The 25,729-nt window shown below is 35.4% G+C and overlaps 3 protein-coding genes and 1 pseudogene across 7 annotated transcripts; 3 read left to right on the forward strand and 1 right to left on the reverse strand.

The window, feature by feature from the left end:
* The first annotated feature begins 447 nt into the window (after positions 1-447).
* LOC110718511 lies at positions 448-3,154 on the forward strand (annotated as a pseudogene).
* An 88-nt stretch (positions 3,155-3,242) lies between these two features.
* On the reverse strand, positions 3,243-6,246 carry LOC110718513 (trafficking protein particle complex subunit 2-like protein). Its single transcript, XM_021897352.1, has 5 exons — positions 6,065-6,246; positions 5,844-5,940; positions 4,492-4,570; positions 4,292-4,373; positions 3,243-3,614 (listed from the first exon to the last, which is right to left on the reverse strand). The coding sequence occupies exons 1-5, from the start codon at positions 6,095-6,097 to the stop codon at positions 3,474-3,476; spliced, it is 432 nt and encodes a 143-aa protein (XP_021753044.1). The 5' UTR covers positions 6,098-6,246; the 3' UTR covers positions 3,243-3,473.
* Positions 6,247-7,056: 810 nt separating this feature from the next.
* Positions 7,057-14,687, forward strand: LOC110718514 (splicing factor U2af large subunit B-like). Of its 4 annotated transcripts, none has more exons than XM_021897353.1 (14): positions 7,057-7,273; positions 7,623-7,738; positions 8,045-8,355; positions 9,310-9,417; positions 11,227-11,288; positions 11,999-12,078; positions 12,181-12,228; positions 12,321-12,380; positions 12,798-12,858; positions 12,943-13,055; positions 13,252-13,698; positions 13,803-13,938; positions 14,209-14,276; positions 14,361-14,687. In XM_021897353.1, the coding sequence occupies exons 2-14, from the start codon at positions 7,637-7,639 to the stop codon at positions 14,496-14,498; spliced, it is 1,734 nt and encodes a 577-aa protein (XP_021753045.1). In that variant the 5' UTR covers positions 7,057-7,273; positions 7,623-7,636; the 3' UTR covers positions 14,499-14,687. The 4 variants fall into 4 exon arrangements, with proteins under 4 accessions (XP_021753045.1, XP_021753047.1, XP_021753046.1 ...); XM_021897355.1 differs by having other exon boundaries at positions 12,008-12,078; XM_021897354.1 differs by having other exon boundaries at positions 7,628-7,738.
* Positions 14,688-17,093: 2,406 nt separating this feature from the next.
* LOC110718515 (probable ubiquitin-conjugating enzyme E2 23) lies at positions 17,094-25,167 on the forward strand. 2 transcript variants are annotated; one of them, XM_021897358.1, is made up of 9 exons: positions 17,094-17,372; positions 17,907-19,934; positions 20,065-20,202; positions 21,643-22,140; positions 22,572-22,644; positions 22,715-22,854; positions 22,976-23,287; positions 24,096-24,394; positions 24,521-25,167. In XM_021897358.1, exons 2-8 carry the CDS (start codon positions 17,907-17,909, stop codon positions 24,345-24,347), a joined length of 3,441 nt encoding a protein of 1,146 aa, XP_021753050.1. In that variant the 5' UTR covers positions 17,094-17,372; the 3' UTR covers positions 24,348-24,394; positions 24,521-25,167. The 2 variants fall into 2 exon arrangements, with proteins under 2 accessions (XP_021753050.1, XP_021753051.1); XM_021897359.1 differs by having other exon boundaries at positions 22,575-22,644.
* Positions 25,168-25,729: the final 562 nt, after the last annotated feature.

The following is a 25,729-nucleotide window of genomic DNA, read 5'->3' on the forward strand; positions in this document are numbered from 1 at the left end:
ACATTATATAGAGTAATCATTAAGGGAAGAAAACCTTTTACTCTCAAGAAAGAAGTATCCAAAATCAAAGTTGCTCAACATTTGACCTCTAAAAAAGTGCAAATTACATGTTATTTTAGTTCTTGAGGTTGTCAAACGCACAGCTTTAACTATCTATGACTTTAATTATTATAGATATATTGAAAATATACATTGAGATTAACAATTAAAATAATGACATTTGTTTTCAAATATTAGTTACAACAAGTGGTTAAGGTTAGAATATAAATAGTGCGAAAGTTCTAACAAAAAACCTTGGGCTTTTACTTGTCAAAAGTTTCAACATAAGTCGACTAATTGCTGAATTTGGCATGGCTCACATCACTAATTGATGAAATTAGCAACATGTGTCGAATTAGTCCAATAAGCAGAAGGTAACGAAGTAACACTGACTGCTACATTTATCAAGTTGAGCCACCTTGGTTGACTAAATTTCATTTATATATAACTGTAAATATACTGGCATTGTATCATCTCATGTTTGTACATATAAATTTCTGTAAAATTGTTTATTTTGATTTTGCTAGAGTAGATTGAGAAGGAAGATGGAGGTGAACACAGATATTGTCATTGTTGGAGCTGGAATATCTGGCCTTGCTACAGCTTTGGCTCTTCACAGGTACATGGAGTGTTATTCGGCATATTACTAACTTCGCCTAAATTAGTTGTCATGTTATATCCTATTTACTTCACCTTAAAAAAAAAAATCAGTAAAAATAAGTTCAGTTTAGTAAAATAAGTTCAATTTAGTAAAATAATTTTAGTTCAATAAAAATCAGTAACTCCAAGGAAGAAATTTAACTAAGAATCAGTAAAAATAATTTCAGTTCAACAAAAATAATTTCAGTTCAATATTGATTTAGTATTGTTTAGTTCTATTTTACTCGGACTCTCCAATTTATAGTACTTTTGTCAAATAGTCAAATAGATCCTCCTCACTCTAAAATGAGTGTGGAACTACTATGGACCCTTGGACTTTTATTTTGGACCAAAATATAGAAATGTATTGTTGAAAAGGCTAGTCTAACTCTTAGACATGGGTACCTGACTCCGAGTAACATTGGTTTCATCATTTTGTTTTGCTTCCCTTAACTTCAACCATAAAAGTCATGAAAGATGTTTTTCTTAACTATATCTCTTCATGAATTGGATGCAGGGTATCTTCTACATCCTCAGTTACGGGTGAATTGACTTCATATGTTTCATTTACAGAGAAGGGAAAATAGTAAGTTTGTCTTCACTTACTTTCATTATTTTCACCTTGTTTGGCTTACTGAAAAGTAAAGAAAAAAAGCAGTGGAGATCATGAGGCTCGCTGTGTGAGACGGAAGGCTCTCCTAGAAGCGCTTGCAAAAGATTTACCAACTGGTACAATAAGGTACTCCTCCAAGGTGGTTTCTATAGAAGAAGCAGGCTTCTCAAAGCTTGTGCACCTTGCCGACAGTTCCATTCTTAAAACCAAGGTATTGAAACTGAGCATTAATAAGGACATCTACAAGAGTTTCATATCCTTTCATTGCGCCTTTTGTTACCATCCAACAGATGGGTAGTTAAGGTTGAGTTTAGAAGTCATATATAGTTATTTATAAGAAACTTAATGCAACATTATAGTGGTTTGCTATTATTGTTATCTTATTGATCCTTGTAAAAATTCTGACATTTATGTCCTGTGTCTTCATGGTTACATGATTGCAAGGAAGCTCTTACGATGGCTAACAGATTTCTAATATCATTTTTCACAAACAGGTATTAATCGGGTGTGATGGGGTGAATTCAATGGTGGCAAAATGGCTAGGATTCAAACCACCATCACTGACAGGAAGATCAGCTATAAGGGGCTGTGCATATTACAAGGATGGCCATGGGTTTGAGCCCGTATTTCAGGTCTTAGTCGGAAATGGTACTAGATATGGTATCATTCCCTGTGATAACACTGCTGTTTATTGGTTTTTCACCTGGTCGCCATCTGCTCAAGGTATGCTTATTGCCTTGTGCACAAACCCCGGATAGCAAGTCTACTACGTAATCATAAGAACCATCCTATATTCCTATTTGACTCTCAGTCCAAACTAATAGATACATGACCATTACTTAATAATGTAGATGTAGACTATGTAGTTAGATTCCACAGTAAAAAGAGTTGCATAATTTTATTTTCAATATTTTTTTTGGGTGATCATTTGGTTAGATGTGCTGTTAACTTGTAGTATGTTGTAACAGAGAATAGTACACTGCAAGAAGCTGATCAACTGAAGCTGAAGCAATTTTTGCTGAGTAAACTTGGGAAGGTACCTGACCAAATAAGGGCTGTGATAGAAGACACAAAAGTAGAAGAAATTGTACGTTCTCCACTAGGGCATAGACCTCCATGGCAGATATTATTTGGCAACATAAGCAAAGACAATGTATGTGTAACAGGTGATGCATGTCATCCAATGACACCAGACCTTGGACAAGGAGGGTGCTCAGCCCTAGAAGATGGAGTCATTCTAGGTAGATGCCTTGCCAATGTGTTGCTAGAGAAGTCAAGCTACCAGGAGAAGCAGAATGATGAAAATGAGGATGAGTACGACTGTACGAGTATAAGCGTATAAAGAGGGGGTTGAACGACTATGCAAAGAAGAGGAGGTGGAGAGCATTTGATCTTATTAGTACAGGTTATATGCTGAGTTGGTTACAGGAGTTTGATGGGTTTGGGATGCGGATTCTAAGAGAAAAACTGCTTTCTGGGTATCTAACTGGGTTTTTTACTAAGAAGGCTGATGTTGATCCTGGGCAGCTCGTTCTTGAGCACTGAAGCTCTCGGGGAGAGAATTTTCTGCTAAACTCGTGCTTAGCTTTCTTAAATTTCATTTTTCCTATAATGTCCAACATGTTTAGTGTCGTAATTTCAAATTGATGTAACTGAATTTGCTGATCTCAGATATTCATCATGTGCTTGTAATATCAGTTAACACCTTAAATTGTTCAAATAAACTTACATGGAACCGGCCTCACCATAACATTTCAACAATACTTCGGCCTCGCCATAAAATTGCTACATTACCCCTGGCCTCACCTTAGCATTTTAACAGGGCCAATTGATCTTGAGGTGACTTGTTATACTAATGAATGTCGAATGGTGACTAATATAGTTCAAAGTGTCTATAAGTCAATAAGAAACTGGCTTTTATGAATTGAAAAAAAGAATGAAGATGATGATATTCTACAAACACCTCTGCTATTGAATAAATGTAAAAGATCAGGTGACAACATACAAGCTCCAAAAGATTTACCCTTTAGGCTTCTTTATGAGATACAAGCTCAAAAAAATAAGGTCATCAACAGGAGAGTTCATGATAATATATTTTGTACCTTTCTGCTATAACAAAACGAAATCACCTCATATTTTGGCTGCAGTCAAATTCCCAAAAAAAAGAGCAGATGTTCACAGTTCATCCAGATGAACCCAATCCAAAAGACTTGACAATATTGCTAACCCTTTCAGCAAATGTCCAAGAGGTTATCTTTTTACCGGGTACGTGGAAAGGATTTGAAACCGCATCCACATAAGCTGCATGGAATTTCCTAAAGAACTGGTATCACCCAAAGTACATACAATCAGCTTTACAATATAACCAGTATTCAGTTACACACAATCAGCATTACAATATAACCAGCATTCACTGACACACACACACACATGTGAATAAGTCAGTATAGATCCTTTGTAATTCAAAAGCACCAAAATCCATTTTCAATCAGCTATTATCATTTATTACGAAATGAAACAATCATAGTTATCATCCCAGAAGATGAAAAACAACGGAATAGAGAGCAGACAATCTGAATATTCAGGTACCACCTAGAGTTATTCCTAAACCAGCCATTTAGCATCATCATTTCATAATCACCTCATACCTAAAGCTTGACAACCAAAAGCAGATCAAGAGCACAGTTTCTTAGAGCAGATAAATGATACAATGACTCTTAGATGCACACGCACCACAAATGATCCACCATTATCTCAGCCCTGCATAATAGAAAGTTTAGAACCAGAGGGAGTATTCCCCGGGGGAGATAAAGCATCATTCTCATTTTTCACATAAAGCCAGCAATATCACAGCAACATTGTTTTACTCACAATTATTCCAATACCAAATCAAGCAAATTTGCAAAAACATTAACTGCATGAAGGACAACAGGCACAATCCATAGCAAGCACAATTTATTTTATGAAAGTTTCCAAAGCTTATCTTAGCTATATACTTACATTTCTCACGTCAGCATCTCTTACATCTAAATCGGTGGTCACCAAGATGAATTTCACCTTAGTATTGGTCAAATAGCCATATCTGCAAGCAACAGTAAACTGATTTCATCATTATCATTATTTATAAGGCTGCTAATATCACATTTCAAGCAATACAACTGATCCCACCTTAACAAAATTTCAAGGGGAAAGATACCTACACTTTGTAGTTTTCTGTTGGGTAAAGCAGACCTAAAAATGTTTCATTCAGCATTGGCCCAGATTTCTTGGGATTGTTCACTGAAATATAAAACAGAAAACATGAGTTACCCAACATTAAATCAAGCATGCATTGCACAATTACTAGGTGAAATATTCATCCGTTATATGGAATACGAACTACAGAGTACATATTTGAAATTATTCCATTGTAAAAACGTTTACCAAAAAAAAAAAAAAAAAAAAGATCAAAAGATTTTCAAATTCTACTAATTCCAACCAATCCTTTGGTTCAAGGGAAGTTTTCACTAACACTAACATCTCATTTAATAGGTGTTCATTAAGTGCAAGATTGGTCATGAATTTGTATGTAAATTTGCAAGGAATACCCTAGTTCAATACCAAGTCAAGGGAACTCCATCTTTAAACATGTGTTTTCATTCATATACTTCTATCATCACACGATACCACCTTTAAAGTGGTCATGGGTGGTAATGGAAATTTGCAAAGAAAATGATGTATTTGAGAAGGGACTAGCATTACTTTTGGTATTGGCAAGAGATTTTCTTCACAAATTTCCTTATAAAATCATTACACACCTAACAAATGGGTCATAAGAAGAATGACAATTCAATTAACTTTCAGAGTTATGGGGGTTACTTTGGCAAATTCCAAATCACAGAATTGAAAACCGGGTCTATGCCTAAAATCACGGAGTTATTGTTTATGTTACTATGTACAAAAAGTACACCTTTCTTTCTCTTCCCCTCAATAAGTTTCCTCTCGGCAACTGACATTTTGTTTTTAATTAATGTAGCTTGCAACTATTACACAAAGATTGTTAATAACACCCTGCATTCTATTATTTCTTACTTGGGTTCAGTTCTTATTCTCAAACAGCAGAATTACAGAAATATCACCATTGAATATAGATGCAACATATTGCTATCAACTATAATTGGTTAGTTTCTGCTAGATAATGAGAAATACAGAAAATCACACAATTACTTCTGTTTGAAAATATAAAGAGAGAAATAAACCTTAGTTCTATCCTTCAAAGTAATCATATATATCTTCATCAAAAATTCGAGAATGGGTGAAATGTTGCAATTAAACAGGGTTCATTTTGAATTGCCTTGTATCAACTCTAGGGTTAGGGTTTCGGCAATTAAATTACATTAAATTTACCACCAAATCAAAATCTCAACTCAAAATTCCCACATTTTTGGCCAACTTCCCCCAAAAAACAAAGACAACACCTTGAAATGAAGGGTACTTAATTCCAACAAGTAAATGAGCGGAAATCTATGAAAAATCACAAATCAAATCAATGAAGATCGGAAAGAGAGAAGACCTCGTTCGTCAATAACATCAAGGGAGCAGTGAACGATGTGATGAAGCTTAAGGGCATCATCACCCTCATTAAAGCTTTGAATGTAGAGTGGATTATTCTGCAGAAATTAAATGTTTTCAAATTTGTTGATTCGTAATACCCAGAAAAATCAAAGACTGAGAAAAAGTAAATCATAAGACAAATGCAGGAAATTGACAGAGAGAGAATTAGAGAAAGATAACCTGGTGGCCGACGACTGCAACACAGACGATCATGTTTTCGGAAGTTTTGAAAGATGTCTCACTTCAGCTGCACTAGACAAAGTCACCAACATCAAACATCTCACTTTTGTAACAGAACTCAGAAGGCTCAAAGCTCAATGGCTCACTACTCCGTTTCATATTCACGTATTTTTTGGTTCAAGTTTAACTTGCACACTTATCGACACATTTTAGTCGCTACTCCGTAATCCGTATATAATAGAGCAAAAATAAGCAAGACTTGGTCTAGTTTAAAAGTTTATTACTCCTTATTACACAATTATAAGGTTGTGGGATCAAACTCCACTGGAGGCGCATTGGGTGGAGATTTTGCCCCCCATATGCTTCTTCAAGTATAACTCGAGTCATTCACATTTTAGTCGTTCATTCGTTATGTATAGAGTATGACAAGCAAGGCTTCGTCTAGTCGAAAGAATTACTACTTACACAACCATAAGATTATAGGATCAAACTCCACTAGAGCCGCTTTAGGGTGGGAATTTCGCCTTTAAATTTTTCTCCAACTATAACTCGAGCCATGCTCCTAGGTGCAATAAATTTCTGTTAATAAAAGATAAAATAAGTACCATTTTGATTTTTGTGAGTAATTATTAGTTATAGAGTAGCAAGGTTTGCAACTTGTTGATATCTTTCATTCTTCTGCTATGATAACACTTATTCAAAATTACGTAGATAATTATTTGGCTTAATCAGTTAAAGTATAAAGTAGGTACTCAAGACTTGTCAACGATTGAGATTAAATTCTAGTTTTTTTTCTTTTAATTGAGATCAAATTTCTATTTTTTTTTTCTTTTAATTGAGATCAAATTATAGTTACATTTACATCTATATCATTCATCCCTATGCGGCCGTGCTTCTCTTTGCAACAAACTAAAAAACGAATCCAAAATTACAACCTTGTCCCCAAAACATTGATATTCGGAGTCGTCGACTAGTCGTAAAATAAAACAAGAGAAGGTTAGTAAACTTAGTACTCCGTAAAAAAACCAGACCGTAAAAGAACAAAGCAAAATTTGGGGAAAGACCGAAAGAGTGTTAAGTGTTGCTCCATACTGGGGAGGAAGAACCCTAATTCTTTATATTCCCCCTTTTCTGTTCGCGCAATTCTAAGCGTTATCTATTTGCTCAATCTTTCTCTGCAATCAATCCCCTTCAATTTTGCTCAATCAGGTATTATCTCTTTCTCTCTCCTCTCAATTCAGCATACAGTTTGCTCTTAATTGCAATTTTCTTGGTTTCGTCATTCTGTCTCCTACTATAAGATGTTATACTTTGGAATCAATTGAAATTAAATTGCATTAATCAATTGATTGAGGTGTTGCACTATCTCTTTGTTTTAGAATTTACAATTACTGAAACAAGCTCAGCATTGTTGATTTTAAATTTTGGTATCAAAATTTGAACAGTTCTTTGTTCTTAATTTGGTTTTTGTGAAAGGTATTATAGGAAATTCAATTCTCCTATGTCATATGTTATTGTAATTGATGTATTAATAATTGTTGTTTTCGGTTTGCCATAGATTAGCCTTGAAAGATGTCGGAATACCAGGATGATCCTGATAAGAATGGTTCGTCTCCGCAACCTCAAGAAAATGATCACGGGGGCATGGATGAAAACAATGATGCCAAATCTCAGGTATATAGGTTATGTTTATCGCACTATGTAATTTACGCAGTATTAAATAAAGCTTGAAAGATTGAATAGATAACATAAGTTTGAAATTTGTTAGAGTTGTTGGTTCAGTGTTATGTAAGACTGTACTTTGCTCGATGCACCCTTTTAGCAGTACTCCCTCTAATGTGGCTTTGATAATGTGATTTGGATAATCAATGTGATAATTAAACCTTGATGGTGGTATTGTAGTACTTGTAGTATATGCTTTGTCATGTAGTCTTGGAGGGATATTGTTTATTTTTGTGCTAACATGGTGTTTTTTGGCAGCATGGTTCACGTGATCACGAGAGGAGTTCTTCAAGAAGTAGAGAGAGGGACCGAGAGAAGGGACGGGAGAAAGATCGAGATGGGGAGAGAGAGAAGGATAGGGACAAGGAGAGAAGTAGAGATAGAGATAGGGACAGAGACAAGGATAGGGATAGGGATAGGGAGAGAGACAAAGACAGGTCTCGTGATAGGGATCGGGATCGAGATCGTGATCGTCATAGAGATAGGCATAGGGATAGGAGTGATAGAAGTGATCGCCACAGAGATAGAGACATTGACGATGATTACTACAAAAGCCGAGATCGTGATAGGTATTAAATTCAGCTTTCTTTGTTTTCTGTTGTCCATCTATTATTGTTTTTGCTGTACTTAGTAATATCTTTTGGCAGTCTTTGGTACTTGGTAGTTTATTGATTCAAGTTTTATGCAACAATTCAATCATTCTATTAATTTCTCTAGTTTTTGTTAAGGTTATGGTGATGGTACCTTTTCCCTTTGATAATCTCACATACGAATGGACGAGGAATTTTTGTATGTTTAACTTTTTTGTTTGATTTAAAATTGATGTTGGGAAGCTGTCCTGGTCTCCTCTGTTAGGTAATAGGTTGGGAATTTTCTGACTTGATTTGGTGCCTGAAATATCTCAGGATACTTATTCAGTCTCTATTAATCGTAGGGACAGCATTGTAAGTTGGTTAACTTTGTTGTGTTGACTTTTGTTTGTACATAGTGGCTACAAAGTTGTGATATAGAAGGTTGGGCACATGGTATTAATTTTAAACACTTTGCTATATGATATATGGCAGTGTTGCATGGAGGATTACTGATATTCAGAGGCATGTTCCATTATAGGTCACTGTAACAAAAAAAAATCCTTTGCATTTTTTGCTCGTTGTCGTGTTAGCTTAATTATCTTGATTCCTGCTCTAAGCTGTTTTGGTTATTATCTGAATAATACAAGCTTAATAAGTCATGCTTTCACGAGTTACATTGCTTTGTTTGTTATGTATAAAATTTTATGTGTCGACTTTTTTTGGCAAGATTTATTGAGCTTTAATGGGTCGTATTGTGTGAGGGCTAAATTTAATGGAAAAAGGTAATATATTACGAATTTTAATCCTGCCTTTGTTGAGCATAGAAAGTTAAAAGTATTCTGCTACCTCCTTGAATCTCCTTGTATATGTTTTTTTTTTTTTTTGTCCCTTTTCCTTTGAAGCTTGCTTGTTTCTGCTTGATGCCACATTGATTGATGATTGTATGTTTAGGCGGAGAGATTATGATCGTGATAGGGATGATAGACACAAACACAGATCTCGTTCAAGGGGAAGATCTGAGCATAGGTCAAGGTCTCGATCTCGTTCTCGCTCCAAAAGGTTGGTAAAGCTATAATTTCTAGCATATCATTTCGTGTATGCAACATATTTGTGCTTGCTAATGTGTGAATTATATTCATTCTAGTGCAAAATGTTTGATATCAATGGTAATTTGAACTATTAGAATCATTAGTGATCCGATATTAACTTATCAAGTGACAATCACTACATTTTATGGTTATACCTTAAGTCTTTTGTTATGTTCATGCCTCAAAGCATTTTATGTCGTAAAAAACTCTTGAATAATTTTTTTAAATCTTGCTCGTTCCTTTAATGAGTGAGATTCTTAGAGGAATATGTATGGATTAAAAGAATGCTTTTATGTGCGCTGATTATGGGAATACCAACTCTACCCTTTAGCATAAAAAATATTCACATGTCTGGTGCCCCTCCTTATATCTAGTAAATTAGTAATACTTGGTTCAATCCTGTTATTGTGAAGTAGCAACTAGCAGCATTTCACACTTCAGATCAACCTTCAACTGAATTTTGGAAACTTGGGCTGTATTGGAACGGATACATATACAATTACAATTTATATGTGGTCATGTGGAGGGGGGGGGGGGTCTTGAAAGTCAATGCAGTCACAACGATATGCACTACATTATTCTGTACAACTTTCTGTTATTAGAAGAATAATGCAAATATGCTCCCCCTTCTCTCTTGTTATCTTTCCTATTTTCTAATTCTCTTGACGATTTTAAGAAAACTAGTTGTAATTAGGTGTTATTATGGAATATCAAATTTTAAGAGACCTAATTATGTATGAGGTAACTATGACAATCACTTTTAGATTTCATTTAATTTTTAATTTAAATTTTTTAAAATTTATTTTCTTTATTTTGTTTGATACTTTCCTTTTTCCTTTTGTTTTACTGCTACCCTTATATGGCCCTTACCTGTCTAAGCTGTTGAGAGAAAAACAGTGCTCTCTTGTGCCTAAGACGTTTTGAGGAATGTTGAACATCTGTTTGTATTGGTGTCTCATATGGGACATGCACATGCCACCTGCGTGGTGTGTCCTTTAAAACCTTTGAGTTTAGTCTCTCCTTAGTCCTTATTGCAAGCATACAGATGAATACTTCCCACATCCCCTATTATGCTATGGATTGGAGCCTTGTTGTACGAGTTGAGATGATGTTGAAGTTGATGTAATTATTCAATCAGTGGGAAAAATCTTTACCAAGACATCTTCGTTGTCTATTATCGTTTATGGTTTTCTTTTATGGTCAACAATAATTAGGATGGAATGTGATACTTTCTAGTTTCTACTATAAATATTTATTTTTTTGAAGTTTCCTGATGCTTGTCTCTTTTTTCCTTTAGGTGCCTTTAGTTCTGTATAATTTCCGAAGGTAGCAGCAGCTGTACTTGATTGTTCCGGTTGTTTAAACCATGTTGATGTTTGAATAATTTGTTCTCCATAGCATTAAAAGATCTAACTAAATCTCTGCCTGAATGTTTGCTGTCATTTGTGTTTAAATCGTATTTCATGGGTTTCCTTGAAAATTTTGCCTATTTTTCCTCTGCTGAGGTTGCTTACATGTGCACCCCTTTTCCCCAACATATTATTTCTTGTTGAATAGTTACCCTACCTCTTGTTACCACATTGGTCTTGTATGGTTTTTGCATATCAGATTATCAGAGTATCAGACTGAATGGCTTATTCAAAGTCTTCTCCTTCCAGTCTGTCAACTTATATCTCTTCAGTTGGTCATCTTTGTGAATTTGTGGTCTATAATTTTATGTTTCTATAACTGTTCATGACATTTTTTCTTATCTGGTGGACTCTAACATATGTTGTTACAGCAAAAGGATAAGCGGGTTTGACATGGCACCTCCTTCTTCTGCAATGCTAACTACAGCTGCAGGTACATTTTGTGGTTCAATTGATGATTTATTGTAGCTATCCCTTTTTTATTTTGTGCCCCCATCTCTCTTTCATTTCCCTTCTTTCCCACGCCTCACTGCTGTCTTCTTGTACCTAAAAGGTTGGTCGTTCTGTATTGCGATTTTTTATTCTTAAGTTAGCACCTGGTCTCAATTCGACAATGCATGTGTTACTTATACTGTAGTTTTCTCAAGGTTGAATTTCTTGTTTTTATGTTATTTACTTAGTGAAATTTTTCTGGAACTGAGAGATGTTTTTGGTTTGTTCTTGTGTTTGGTGTTTTTGTTTTCTGTGTCTTATTTTTTTTGCATAAGAAGGCAATGTTGGGTCTTTTGCCCCACTCTGCTGACATTGGGCGTGAGCCGACTTCTGTAGCTTATATATACAAGGAGGAATCAATGCACCAGTTCGTCTTCAACCGGCAACTATTGCCTGTTTTTTGGTAGTCTTGCAATTTCCTCCAGCGCTTGCATCTGAATTATTTTTCCTCTTTATCTCTTATAATTAATGCGAATGCAAGAGCCAAGGAAACAATAGTAATTAGTGAGAGTTACTTTTCAGATTCCGTATACAAGTGTACCCAATAAATTATATATGGAGAGTAAAAAATAACCTTTTTTTTTTTCTGCATTCTTTTCTTAAAGGTTGAACTAGATTTTGCACTTGCTAATAGTTTATTTATGTGATTAGCCTTCACAGGTCAGATTCCTGGATCAGCTCCAACAATCCCTGGAATGTTCCCAAACATGTTACAATTGACTCAAGGACAGGTATAAATCCTTGCCTTTTTCCTTTGCATCCTCAATTGTGTTCTGGTATAGATCTAACTTATTTATGCAGTCTTTGATATTGTTATTGATTTTTGCATGCAGTCATTAGGAGCTCTTCCCATTATGCCTATGCAAGCTATGACTCAGCAGGTTAGCTGAGTAGATCCTTTTCTACCAGCAAATCTTCTGTATTTGTCTTTTGAATCTTTGTTTAAAATAGTTTATTTTTTGATCTTTCACAGGCTACTCGGCATGCTCGGCGAGTATATGTTGGCGGACTTCCTCCTTCAGCCAATGAACAGGTATTCTGGAGACCTATTGTTGATTTACTTTTATCTGTTTAAAGTAGTTTTTTTAGAGTGATGTTCACTCTACTCCTCATGAAAGTCTTCACTTCACATTTTAAAAACGAGGGAATTAATAGCTGCTAGATTGCAATTCTATTCCTGTGAAGTTAACCTTGACTACCCCCCGAGAGAGAGCTGTTAATATATACTTTCTTCTGTTTTTTTTTTTTTTTTTTTTTTTTTTTTTTTTGGGTTAATTCATCATCTTATTTTGGGTTTTCTATAGGTCCTCCTTTTTGCCTTTCTCTATCAGCATAATGATTTGCTTATTTCAGTGCTTTACTGTGTGTTCTGGATTTTTGACTATTCCCTTTTTGCTGCCTGCTGCTATCCCTATCACTGCAATGACTTTAATATATTTTTTTACTGCAGTCAGTGGCAACCTTTTTTAGCCATGTTATGGCTGCGATTGGAGGAAATACTGCCGGACCAGGTCTGTCTAGAAATTGTAACTTCATTGGGAAGAAAACAATCTTATGTGAACTGATTCCAAATTTATTTTTTTTGCTGTGCTTAGGTGATGCTGTTGTCAACGTTTATATTAATCATGAAAAGAAGTTTGCTTTTGTTGAGATGAGATCTGTGGAGGAAGCTAGTAATGCTATGGCATTGGATGGTATCATATTTGAGGTATTTTGCATTTCTCTTGTGTAGATGACATTTTAGTTACCCTTCTTTTACTTGGGATTACTGAGTAATTTATGTATATCATCTGCTTCCATGTAATAAAACCGAATTGTTATAAGCTAATACTCCCTGAATCTTAAATTTATAGTCCCAGTCCCATAAGCTGTGACTAAATATGATTTGCTGTTTACTTGTTTAGGGTACACCAGTTAAGGTGAGAAGACCTAGTGACTACAACCCAAGTCTTGCTGCAACCCTTGGTCCTAGTCAACCCAATCCAAATCTGAACTTGGCTGCTGTTGGACTGACACCTGGGTCAGCTGGTGGACTCGAGGGCCCAGATCGCATTTTTGTTGGTGGGCTACCTTACTACTTAACTGAATCACAGATTCGGGAGCTATTAGAATCTTTTGGACCCCTTCGTGGTTTTGACCTTGTGAAGGACAGAGAAACTGGGAACTCAAAGGGTTATGCCTTTTGTGTTTACAATGATCCCTCGGTCACTGATGTAGCTTGTGCAGCTTTGAATGGAATTAAAATGGGTGATAAAACACTCACAGTTAGACGTGCTAATCAGGGAGCAGTCCAACCAAAGCCTGAGCAAGAGATTGTATTGCAGCATGCTCAACAGCAGATTCTGTTGCAGGTGATTTTTTATTTTTTTATTTTATATGTTCATTTCTTCCACTTGCTTTAACTAGTGTGTATCATTGATCCTGGATTTGATTTACGCTTTATCTTGAATTGCAGAAGCTCATGTTTCAACCTGGAGCACTTCCCACCAAAGTTGTGTGCTTGACCGAAGTAGTTACTGCTGATGATCTTAAAGATGATGATGAGTATCAAGATATAATGGTAGACATGAAAGAGGAAGGTGAAAAGTTTGGTATGTATCTGCAGTCTCTTTTTTTCGGGCTGGACCCTTTTGTCTATTAGTATTTCTTTTATTTATCCTCTGTTTTACGTTTATTCACTATTGTCAGTCTGTCACTCCCTTGTAGTCATGCTGTAAAATAGCAGCCATAAGTTGAGACAAAACTTCTTTCTAAACTTTCACTTGTTATCTGTTTCCGTTTTCCTTCAGGCATCATATCATTTGATTTGTTGGCCTTTTCTACTATTTTATTTTATTGATGCAATTCCTTGCTGTCTGTAGGTTCTTTAGTGAGGGTTGACATCCCACGACCAGGACCAAATGGAGAACTTGCACCTGGAGTTGGAAAGGTTCTTAACAAATCCGCTTCCCTTCAAATAAAAGTCTTGAGTCGGTTTATAATTCTAATCGTCTTTTCTCAATGTATGTATTAGGTGTTTCTGGAATATGCTGACACAGAAAGTTCCTCTAGAGCACGAGCAGGAATGAACGGAAGGAAATTTGGCGGAAGCCAAGTGGTTGCAGTGTTTTATCCTGAAAATAAATTTGCAGAGGGTGTCTATGATGGGTAGAACTTATTTGCATTCCTACACCCTGTACTATTATTAGCGCCATTTTACTGATTTTAGTTACAATTGTAGGCAACTTATATCCTTGGATTTCTTTGCATTTGTCCTATGTAAAATTTTACCAAAATGTTGATATCTGTATGTTAAATATTTCTGTTGCTAATAATACAATTAACTACTGTGCTTGACTTTTGCAAACCTTGTCAAGTCGTTATAATCATATAGGCCAAGGGGTAATTTGTTGGCATAAGCTGAATCATTAAATTGCTTAGTAGAAACAACCTGTGCATATTTTTAAGAAGACAGGTTGCTAAAGATGTGGATTCTGAAGCCTTTGCGCCACAAAACCATGATTATCCACGATATCATGTGCTTAAAGATACTAAGGGTGAGTTTATCCTCAGACCTAGACTTCAAACTCTGCCACATCAGCTTTCTACTAACTATTAAATGTTTTTTTCATTATTCGGATTCATACAAGAGTTTCTTCAAATTCACACATTATCCCAATACTCACTCCAGACTCACTTATTTTCTCAAAAATATATTTATTTATTTTTTAAATATCTTTAATTCATTTAAGATAATATCGTAAAATTTTTTATGGACGAGATAATTCACAACGATAATTAGGTGAGGTGGACGATAATACATAACATTAATTACGATAAAACTTTTTATGGACGAGATAATACACAACGATAATTATCTTTAATTCATTTAAGTTAATATCTTTAATTTTTAGCCGTTGCAATATAACAGTTGGAAGTAGTTCAAATTACATGCAAGTAGCCGTTGGGAATCTTGGAATTGAATTGCCATAAACTTTGTTAGGTGAGGTGGCAAGTATTGATTGGCTCATGAGCAATTATTGCAGCACTTTGTCTCCCATGCAAAGTCTAGAGATGAGTTTCTGTTTTTCAAACTCACTCCAAGACTCACATGAGTCTTTTATTACATTAACGCATGAGTCTGGAATGAGACTCATCTCCACACTCTACTCTAAACCCCCAATAAACTAACCCTAATGCTTGACATTGCCTAAGATATAATTTACAAATAATATTATCGAGTCCCAAATAGTTGTGTTGTTTTCAATTATTTATCACCAAAAAATTGCCAAGTTGAATCATATAAATCTTTGGGCTTTGTTAATTCTTGGTGTTACCTTATACAAGTATGACGTTTTGAATTTGATATTGACTACTTCATTAAATGGTCAGGGTTGATATGGAACTATGTATATATGTATTCAAGAGAATGCTACATTTATACATTGAATATAGATGTCAAATTTTGCTCACTGAAAATCGAGATAGGGTCATCATCAAATCATTAATCAATTTCCTTAAAATCTTTGATTAGTTTTCTATCTTCTATAATATGGACTTCGGATTTGGACATAAAAATGGAATGAGTTGTTGTAACATTTTTTAAACAAAATTGGTTATTACAATAGTTTTTCTCTCACAATTTTTGTGGCTAGAATCGTGATAGAATTACATTACTTGCCCTAGCAAACAAGAGTTCCTTTCCTCATCCAAGAAAATGTTCTTTTTCCCCTCGTATTTTCAAGTAGGAACATCCCATTTCTTTGCTTGAACAACAGAATATATCATTTTATATGCTTACACATCAAGCCACATCTAAACATTATTATACACAAAATTAATATTACAAGCCATGTAATATGAAGTTTGACCTACCTGTTTGGGAAGGTCACGATTTTTTTATGATTCTTTTCAATGAATTGCACATAACATCCCACCCATATGTTCCCAATTATAATTTCATTCCTATATTATATGATGTAAACACTCTAACTAACAAATTAACGGTTGTGATATGCTTGAAACACAACATAATATGTCCTTTGAAATATATGTACTATGCCCACAACTTGAGATTTGTGAGCCACATGAAAATCAACTCGAATTTAAAACAAAATCAATTAACTTGAAAATTTAGGCATAATACGACATTATTACTTCATTAGGGTGAAGGTTTTGATAACTAATACTGCATTTTTAGTATTAAATATGTTTCTTATTATGCATCTTTCTAAATAGTGGAAACCTTCACATTTTATGTGTTATTGTTTGGATACAATAGTAATAAAGCAGCTTCCCAAATATCAAACCTAAACTCTCGATTGATAGTTGGAAGATGAAGCTAGTATTTGATTCAAAAAACTTATGTGTTGAACAAAACTCCTCATTTTAGCTCCAAGAAGTAAGTTGAATTAAAGGGCATTACAATTGCTTAAAGTCGGTTATATGTTAGCTTATCCAATGATAAAATGAATACAAAAACCTGAACTAAAAGAAATGAACCTTATTGACCAATCAAAGACTTTCCATAAATCGTATTTAGCTATTCGAGTAAACGAACCAACTATTGGACTATTTGAGATAAACTCAATTAGGTTTGATAAAGTACAACAAATATTAAACATGACTACAAAGTAAATAGGACATTGAATATTATTATATCATCATAAACAACCGTCAACTCATAACTAGAACTCGACCCGACCAATCCGTGTACAGGTTTCTTTCCAAAGCACCCTAGATTATATTCTACTCCATATTATTATTCACAAATATTCCCCTTTGGTAAATGGCGGTGAAAGTACAATTAGAACCCTAACAAGGAAGAACATTTCAGCTCCCTTCAAGTCATTCCATTTTCTGAACTTCCATATAAAAACGTTTCGTTTTCTGTCTTTCTTTCTCTCTCTTTCACAATTTGTACCTGCGATCAAAAATTTGAACAATTAAAGAGCCATTCATTTCAACGTATAATTTATTTTGATTGAACCCTTTAACTTTTTTGTCTTTTAATTTTTTTTTCTGGCAAAATCCTCCGATTTTTCAGGTAACTTCGTCTTGTTTAATTCATATTATTGTTAATTCAAGATTTAATTGGTTTGTTAATATCATCTTTGTTATTTTACGTGCTTCAATTTTTCTTGCATTAATACAATGAATTTGATGGGTTTTTTTCGATCTTTAGCATTGTATCTCTAATGGCGGCTTAAGAATGTTCGTTGTTTGAGCTGATTTTTGATTATTTTTTGCTATTTTAGGGTTTTATTATTGATGAATTTTGTATTTTACAAAGATTATTGATTGGGTTTATCTTTCTGATGTTGGGTATAATTGGTATGCCTTAGGAAAGTCTATATTCATTTTGCTGGACCTAGATAAATAGTTGTAGCTGAGTTTGGTATATAGTTTTGGAGCCATTGACTCGGCTTATTGTTTCTTATATAGTTTCTATGTCGGGTTTTCAAAGTAGGAGCGAAAGCTGGGTATATTGACCATTGGCAAAAGAGTTCTATTTTTAATTTCTGTTTTTTCTTTTAGATTTATCATAGTAGTCTTATTGTGTTCTTTGGTTGTTTCTTAGATGACAACTGATCAACATGACGCCTCAATTGCTATTGAGGGCATGACAAGTGTGAGTGGTGATTCTTTATCAAGTGAGGGTGTTAGTGCAGAAGTTAGCTCTAATCGTGATGCAAAAAACGATAGTAATCTGGTTATAGATAAAATACCAAACGAGAAACATATTTATAGACAAGATGTTGTGAGGTGTAGGGATGGGAGTATGATTGGTGTTGTGACTGAAGTTGCTGGTGATTCAGACTCAGACTCGGATAGTGATATTACTGATGATTCAGATCAGTCGGATGAAGATGATAAGGGAGAAGAGGAAGGTGAGGAGGAAGGGGATGGGGTACGCAGGGAGGTAAAGGAGGAGGAAGGGGATGGGGTATGTGAGGAGGTAAAGGAGGAGGATAATGTTGAGAATGATGGAGATGATGGGGATGGTAATGAGAGCAGTGATGATAACAGAAGTTCTGGCCATGACAAAAGAGAGCAACTTACTGGAGACCAGGTCCGTGTGTTGTGGATGGATGACTCGGAGAACACAAATCATCGAAACGAATTGACAGTTGTAGATAGGGGTTTCTTACATGGTGATTATGTAGCCTCTGCCTTGGACCCCACTGGGCAAGTAGGCCTTGTGGTGGATGTAAATATAACTGTTGATTTTCTATCCCATGATGGAACTGTTTTCAATGATGTATCTTCCAGGGATTTGATGCGTGTGAGGGATATTGTTGTTAGTGACTATGTAGTTTCTGGTCCATGGCTGGGTAGAGTTGATGATGTTCTTGATAATGTGACTGTTTTATTTAATGATGGTTCTATTTGTAAAGTCACGGGAGCTGAGCCTCTGCGGCTAAGACCAATTGCAAAGAACTTGCTTGAAGATGGGCACTGTCCATATCATCCTGGTCAGCGTGTTAGGGCAAGCTCCTCCTCGGTTTTCAAGAATGCTCGATGGTTATCCGGTTCATGGAAAGCTAACCGGCTTGAGGGTACTGTCATTAAGGTCACAGTTGGGTCGGTATATGTTCATTGGATAGCTTCAGCTGGCTATGGTCCTGATTCTTCCACTTCTCCAGCAGAAGAGCAGAATCCTAAAAACCTAAAAGTGTTATCTTGTTTTACTCATGCTAATTGGCAGCTGGGTGACTGGTGTTTTCTTCCAGCCCTTACATCTTCTTCCTCTATACCTTTGGATAAAAATTTGTCTAAGTTGCGACTTCATGAATCTGAATCTGGTCATCCAGAGTCTGATGCAGATGAAGTCATACCAGAGGATTTGAATGTACATATTGAATCGATGGATCATGATGAGGCAGGCTTATCAGAGAATATTGATGAAAATACTCAAAACAACTTGTCTCCAAAATCAAGTTCTAGGGACACGGCCCATGAAAGTTGGCAAATTCATCGAAAGAAACTTCGTAAAGTTGTGGTTAAGAGGGATAAGAAGGTCCGGAAAAAGGAAGAGACTTATGAAAGAGCTCTTTTGATTGTTAATACTAAGACAAGAGTAGATGTTGCGTGGCAAGATGGAACTGTACAGCGGGGATTAGACTCCACATTGTTGATTCCAATTGAAAGCCCAGGTGATCACGACTTTATTGCTGAACAATATGTGGTGGAGAAAGCTGCTGATGATGGTGAAGAGACCTCTGAAATAAGACGTGTGGGGGTTGTCAAAAGTGTTGATGCTAAGGAGAAGACAGCTTGTGTGAAATGGTTAAAACAGGTTACCCGACCAGAAGAACCCCGGGAATTTGAAAATGAGGAAGTTGTCAGTGTTTATGTACTCGAAGGGCATCCTGATTATGATTATTGTTATGGAGATGTAGTTGTTCGCTTGTCCCCAGCTTTCATGGCAACGGAGGCGGAATGTCCTGACCCTAGAGAGTCCGCTACACTTGCTAACGCTAAAGAAGGGGATGCATCTGATGAGGCAGCTTGTAATGAACTCTCAAATCTATCATGGGTTGGGAATATTACCGGCCTAAAAAATGGTGATATTGAAGTAACATGGGCTGATGGAATGATTTCTACGGTACTTTACCACCACACTGAACACTGATCATATGTTTATTTTTAATGTTAGAAAGTTATTTTGTGTGCAAATATTCTATCAAATTGCTTCCCCGATCCTTGATTAATATTTTCTTTTAGCTTGGTTTCAGGTTGGCCCTCAAGCAGTGTATGTTGTTGGTCGAGATGATGATGAATCTATTGGTGCTGGGAGTGAGATTAGTGATGATGCTGCTAGCTGGGAAACAGTTGAGGATGATGAAAAAGATGCTCTTGATAATTCAGAAAAGGTTCTACTTTCCTTTTCAATTGCAATGTCTAGTTTATACCATATGTGCCTACAATCCGTCTTGTGTGTGGCTGGCCACACCGTGTGGCCGGTTGTAAAAGAACAAAGTAACCCAACACTAACTGAGTAACCCTGTAATACTGACCAAATAACCTCTATAACACTGACAAAGTAACACCTGTAACACTAACCAAGTAACCCCTATAACACTTATGAAGTAACCCCCATTATAGCTGGCCACAAGGTGTGGCCAGCCACATATAAAAATTTGTGATATGCCAATTGTGTGTATTTGATTAATTCCCTATGTTTCTTATTTTATGGGGAAAATGATAATGAATTTATAAATGGGATATTGGTAGATTCTAGATGCATATTATGATGCAATATCACCTTGTGAATTTTCTTGCATTACAATATAGGATAGCAATTATTTAGAGTATAATAATAAGAAAAAAAAAAAAAAAAAACGTAACAGCATGTCATTATGTAAGTTAATAGTCCTATGATATTTTAAGTGGGTTCATATACTGAAATAAGCAAATGTGAGTATTTGACTTACATGGTCCGTATTTTGGGCTTTTTTTTTTCAATTTCCATATCTATTCCACTGCTCTATTTATGGTTGCTCCATCCGGTACATGGTTGTTACTGCAGTTTTCCTGATTTTTAGAAAGATATGAAGTAAAAAGAACTGTTACTACATGTGCCAAAAGATTAGGAGTGAAAGATGGAGATGGAAAGTGGACAGGGGAAGAGACAAGTAGGAAGGTAGACAAGAGACAAGCTAGGTTAGTGGGGGAATTTACTTTACACCATTCTTTTAGAAAGGAAATCAGAAGGGAGATAATAAAAGGACTCTGCACATAGCTATATGTCACATGAATATTGATTGGATTAGAGTGCTTGTACAGTTGCATTACTTGCATACCCCTCCAGTGGAAAATGACAGTGGTGTATACTATTTTTTTTTTTTTTGAAAGAGCTGTGTATACTACTTGGGATTGTTTGGATAAGTTGTCAGCTTTTCTACGAATATTTGTTGTCATTGTAATTGAATTTCCCAACCTATACTCACCTAAATTTGGTGTTGGAAAGAACATGGAAATGCAATTGTTACAATTGGTGTTTTGCTTAAATCATGTTGAACTATTTGAATAAGAGGTGTCAGGACAGTGTGACATTGATTTTCGAATGGAGTAACAAACTAACAAACTTCTTTAAATGACAATTGCTGCAATGTTAGGGGGACGGAGAAGTATATGTTTTATAAAATAATTAGCTCTTTTTATATTATATTATCTGCTTTGGCTGTATCCTATATGTCCGTTTTGTGCTATATCACTTCAGTTGTTCTCAATTGAAGATAGTTGATGCAGTGTTTTGCAAATTTTGTTGCATCCGTAATATAGCTAATTAATGTCGGCATATGTTGTTTTAGGAACCAACACCAGAAGGCAATCCTGATGCAGGACATGACATTGTAGTTGCTGAGCAAAGTTCAGGCAACGGACCATTGACTTTTCCTCTTGCAGCTATTGAATATGTTACCCGATTTGCATCTAATATGTTCTCTAGAGGGCGAAGCGATGGGGATTCATCTGGCCCAGACGATTCTGTGGAAACCAGCGTTCAACCAGAGGAAACAAAATGTATGTCCGGTGAAAGAGCATCTAGCAACGTGTCTAACACTCAAGATCCTTGTGTTATTGACAGTGGTAGTGGACAAACTAGCTCAAACAAAGGTGAAGAATCTGCTGAAGTTGAGTCTGCAAAATTAACAAATATGGATGAAGCCTTGGGAAATCTGACGCCCAATGAACCTTATGCTAATGAACCTTATGCTGTGCTATGTACTGATGGTAGTGCCTGCAGCTTTAAGCGCTTTGATACTGCCAAAGATCCATTGGATCATTTTTTCCTTGGTACCAATATACAGGTAAACTTATGCTTCACTTGTTCTATAAAGATATGATGTACCGTATTATATATTAGAGTTCAATAGTCTTACAGATTTACTTTCAGCTCTTGAAGAACTTGTCTGGTGTGGATATAATATTGTCTTAGTTTTTAAAGAAATGAATTCTCATTTATGATGCCCTGGGGGGTGAGAGGGGAAAGGAGGGGGGGGGGGTGTTGGCTGTGTGGTGCTGGGATCTAGGGTAGGGATAAAAAGTAATTGAAATTATTAGGCTTGGCTAAAAATTATTTAAACCATTCCGTTTGTCATATTTCTGGCATTTTATTATTGTTATCTTTATAGAATACTTATGGCATATTTACCTTCCTCACATTTATAAAAAAAATAAATAAATTTTTATGTTATATTACATGATTTTGCAACTAAAGTATCTTCATTGACATCGATAGCAGGGCAACAGTGGAAGAAAGTGGCTCAAGATGGTGCAGCGAGATTGGAACATTCTTCAGAACAACCTCCCAGGTATTTGGTCTGCACATCTACCATTAATTAGCTCTCTCAGTAAAATGGCTTACCTTGTTTCCCTTTGTAGAGGGTATATATGTACGAGTATACGAGGATCGAATGGATCTACTGAGAGCAGTAATTGTGGGGGCTTATGGAACACCCTATCAAGATGGTCTATTCTTTTTTGATTTTCACCTTCCTCCAGAGTATCCTGATGTTCCACCGGTGGGTATATTGCATTTCTGTGGCATATTTTATAACTCATATAACTTTTCAAGTTACTTTCTTAATGTAGTGGGGAATGTCAATGTTCTGGTGTAAAAAAAAGACGACTTTTCTTTTGCAGTCAGCTCATTATCATTCTGGTGGCTGGCGCTTAAACCCTAATCTATACGAAGAAGGCAAGGTATGCCTTAGTCTGCTGAATACCTGGACAGGAAGAGGAAATGAAGTCTGGGATCCCCAATCCTCAAGCATTCTTCAAGTTTTGGTTTCCCTTCAAGGCTTAGTTTTGAACTCAAAGCCATATTTTAATGAAGCTGGATATGATAAGCAAGTTGGGACAGCTGAAGGGGAGAAAAACTCATTGTCCTACAATGAAAATACCTTTTTGCTTAATTGCAAGACAATAATGTATCTTATACGGAAACCTCCAAAGGTAACATAATAACATCTTTATTTTGTTAAAGTACTACTATAGACCTATAGTATTTAACGTCTGTTATCAATCGCCATTTTTAATACTTAAATATTCAATAGGGTCAAGCATTTTTGCTTGTAATATATTTTTGCTTCATCTTTAGTGGTTAACATCTTGCTTATACTGATATAGATGTGCGTTGAGCCATTGAGGTATATTCTGAATTAGGAGTGAAGCCCTTTTCAATTTACCTTATAAATTAACATTTGTTAAAAAAAATTAGCATTGATTATTTAAATTTAGTTTTAAGTAAAAATCAGTTTGGCTCCTTTGATTTGTGTGTGTGTGTGTGTGTGTGTGTTAGTGTGTGAGTATATCTCTATTTCTCGATCTATGAAGTAATTTGTATCAGCCTATTCTGTATAAGTTATCGGCAGAGGTGATGTGGATTCCTCAAGACTTGAAGATTATGTAATTATAAAAAGAAGAAATCAGAGGCCTTTAGAAATTGGTTATTTTGTATTTTAATTTGTGCTTTTCTAAGCAAGAATTCTAGAGTATGATGAAAACCTAGATTAAAGTTACAAGGAGGAATGTCAATAGGTTAGGGTCCTTTTTTCCAAAAATAGCATTGGTGCCCAACTCCAAGCTATATATTAACTAAGTGTAATGTTAAAGCTTTAATCTGAACTTCTAAGTGTATGCTGTAGTCCTTTATTATGTGTGTATGTGTATGTGTATGTGTGCGTGTGTTTTTTTAAATTGGAACAATTCTTGCTGTTTGGCTTAACTAATATTTACTGTATACCTTCTGTTAAATATCTAGGATTTTGAAGATCTTGTGAAAGAACATTTTGGGCAGCGTGGGTACTATATCTTGAAAGCCTGTGATGCATACATGAAAGGTTACTTGATCGGTTCTCTAGCAAAGGATGCTACGTTGACGGAAAAAAGTGAAGCTAATGCCACATCCGTTGGCTTCAAGCTGATGCTGGCTAAGATTGTGCCCAAACTTATCTCAACTTTTAATAACATAGGAGCTGATTGTCACGAGTTCGAACACCTGCTTCAGTCTTAGTTGCATTTGCAAAGTCTATACTGTCAATTGTTCAATCCTGCTAACAGGTTAGAGTCCTTTTCTCTAAAGATAGCATTGTTACAGTGGTGCTGCTTGTAAGATACCTTGAGGTGTTGCACTATTTGATGCTATTCTAACCAAATTATCTTACATGCTGCTTCTTGGGGTATCAGCTCGAGTTTTTGGGAGCAATTCTATGGGTCAACTTGTGTGAGTCAAGCGATAATCACTGCTAACTCACCAAAATGTGCAGGATTGAATTTTCAAGGGCTCTGGCTAACTTTTGCTTAATGACATTCCTTGATTCTTTTGTATTGGAGAGACAAGGAGATAAGTAGTCTCTTTGCTCTTTGGTTAGAATTCAGAAATGCCTTACACTTCTCATCGAATGGAGAAAGCATTTTAGTCCCCGTTTTTTTTTTTCCTTTTTTTTTTTGGAGGGGAGAAGGGGTATCATACCATTTTTTACATTCATGAACTTGGGTAAGCAGTTTACTGAAGAAGTGTTCTTTCTGTATTGAACTATGATGGTTTACTGGTGTTGATATTCAGGTAGACCAAAAATAGTGACAAGATGGCAAGAAAGCCAAAAAAAACATTAAGAAAGAAAGTCTACCCATGCAAATTTTATGCGGGTTCTTTTACAGATTTATTATTCTCAGAATTGTAATGTCAGCTCATTTTATCGAAATTGATTGAAGAAATAAACTACAAGTAGTACTTTAATTTTGTGCCTTGTGTTAGTTCTATTCACTTCCAATTTTTAGGACGATCTTGAAACAGATTAAGCTTATTAACAGTTTACAAACTTGTTTTTTTTTTTAAAAAAAAAACTGTATACAACCGTGTTTGCAATCGGTAGTTTATAATTGCCTCAATCCCAAGTAGATGCCATCAGGTTCAGGTCTGTGCTGCTTGCTAATTTCTGAGGCACCGTTGCAAGGAAGAAACTAAGAAAATGCTTTAGAAGTAAGCGAGAAGCCAAAAAATTGTCAGTAAAAAGTACGACATAGAAGATAGAAATTGAAACAATTGATTTTTGATTGGGAGATACAGGAGATTCTATAACTCGCTCCGTTTTATAATAATTGACATAATCTAATCCTAATTTTAAATAATTGAATATTAGTAAGAATTATTTATTTATTTTTTTTTAAAAGTTGATATTATGAAAAAAAATAAAAAAAAATAAAAATCAATGTCAATTATTATGGAACGGAGGAAGTATAGATTATTATAATTTTCATAATTGAAGGCTAATTAACCCATCTTTAATGGTTAATAATAAGTCTACTTTAAAAGTTGAATTTTTTAAAAAAAATTACCAAGAACCGTAATGCTAAATTTACTACAGCCATCTGGTATCAACAAGTTCACTGCAT

This window comes from Chenopodium quinoa, unplaced genomic scaffold, assembly GCF_001683475.1.
Source record: "Chenopodium quinoa cultivar QQ74 unplaced genomic scaffold, ASM168347v1, whole genome shotgun sequence".
Taxonomy (NCBI): Eukaryota; Viridiplantae; Streptophyta; class Magnoliopsida; order Caryophyllales; family Amaranthaceae; genus Chenopodium; species Chenopodium quinoa.

Bases quoted from the DNA above. Each gene is read 5' to 3' on its own strand.
- LOC110718514 (XM_021897353.1), top strand. From the start codon at position 7,637: ATGTCGGAATACCAGGATGATCCTGATAAGAATGGTTCGTCTCCGCAA. The intron at 8,356-9,309 runs GTATTAAATTCA...TTGTATGTTTAG, and splicing joins AAAAGCCGAGATCGTGATAG to GCGGAGAGATTATGATCGTG. The intron at 12,381-12,797 runs GTATTCTGGAGA...TTTTTACTGCAG, and splicing joins CTCCTTCAGCCAATGAACAG to TCAGTGGCAACCTTTTTTAG.
- LOC110718513 (XM_021897352.1), bottom strand. From the start codon at position 6,097: ATGATCGTCTGTGTTGCAGTCGTCGGCCACCAG. The intron at 5,941-6,064 runs GTTATCTTTCTC...TAATTTCTGCAG, and splicing joins TTGCAGTCGTCGGCCACCAG to AATAATCCACTCTACATTCA. The intron at 3,615-4,291 runs GTAAGTATATAG...GGGTGATACCAG, and splicing joins GAGATGCTGACGTGAGAAAT to TTCTTTAGGAAATTCCATGC.
- LOC110718515 (XM_021897358.1), top strand. From the start codon at position 17,907: ATGACAACTGATCAACATGACGCCTCAATTGCTATTGAGGGCATGACA. The intron at 22,855-22,975 runs GTGGGTATATTG...TTTCTTTTGCAG, and splicing joins AGTATCCTGATGTTCCACCG to TCAGCTCATTATCATTCTGG. The intron at 23,288-24,095 runs GTAACATAATAA...TTAAATATCTAG, and splicing joins TTATACGGAAACCTCCAAAG to GATTTTGAAGATCTTGTGAA.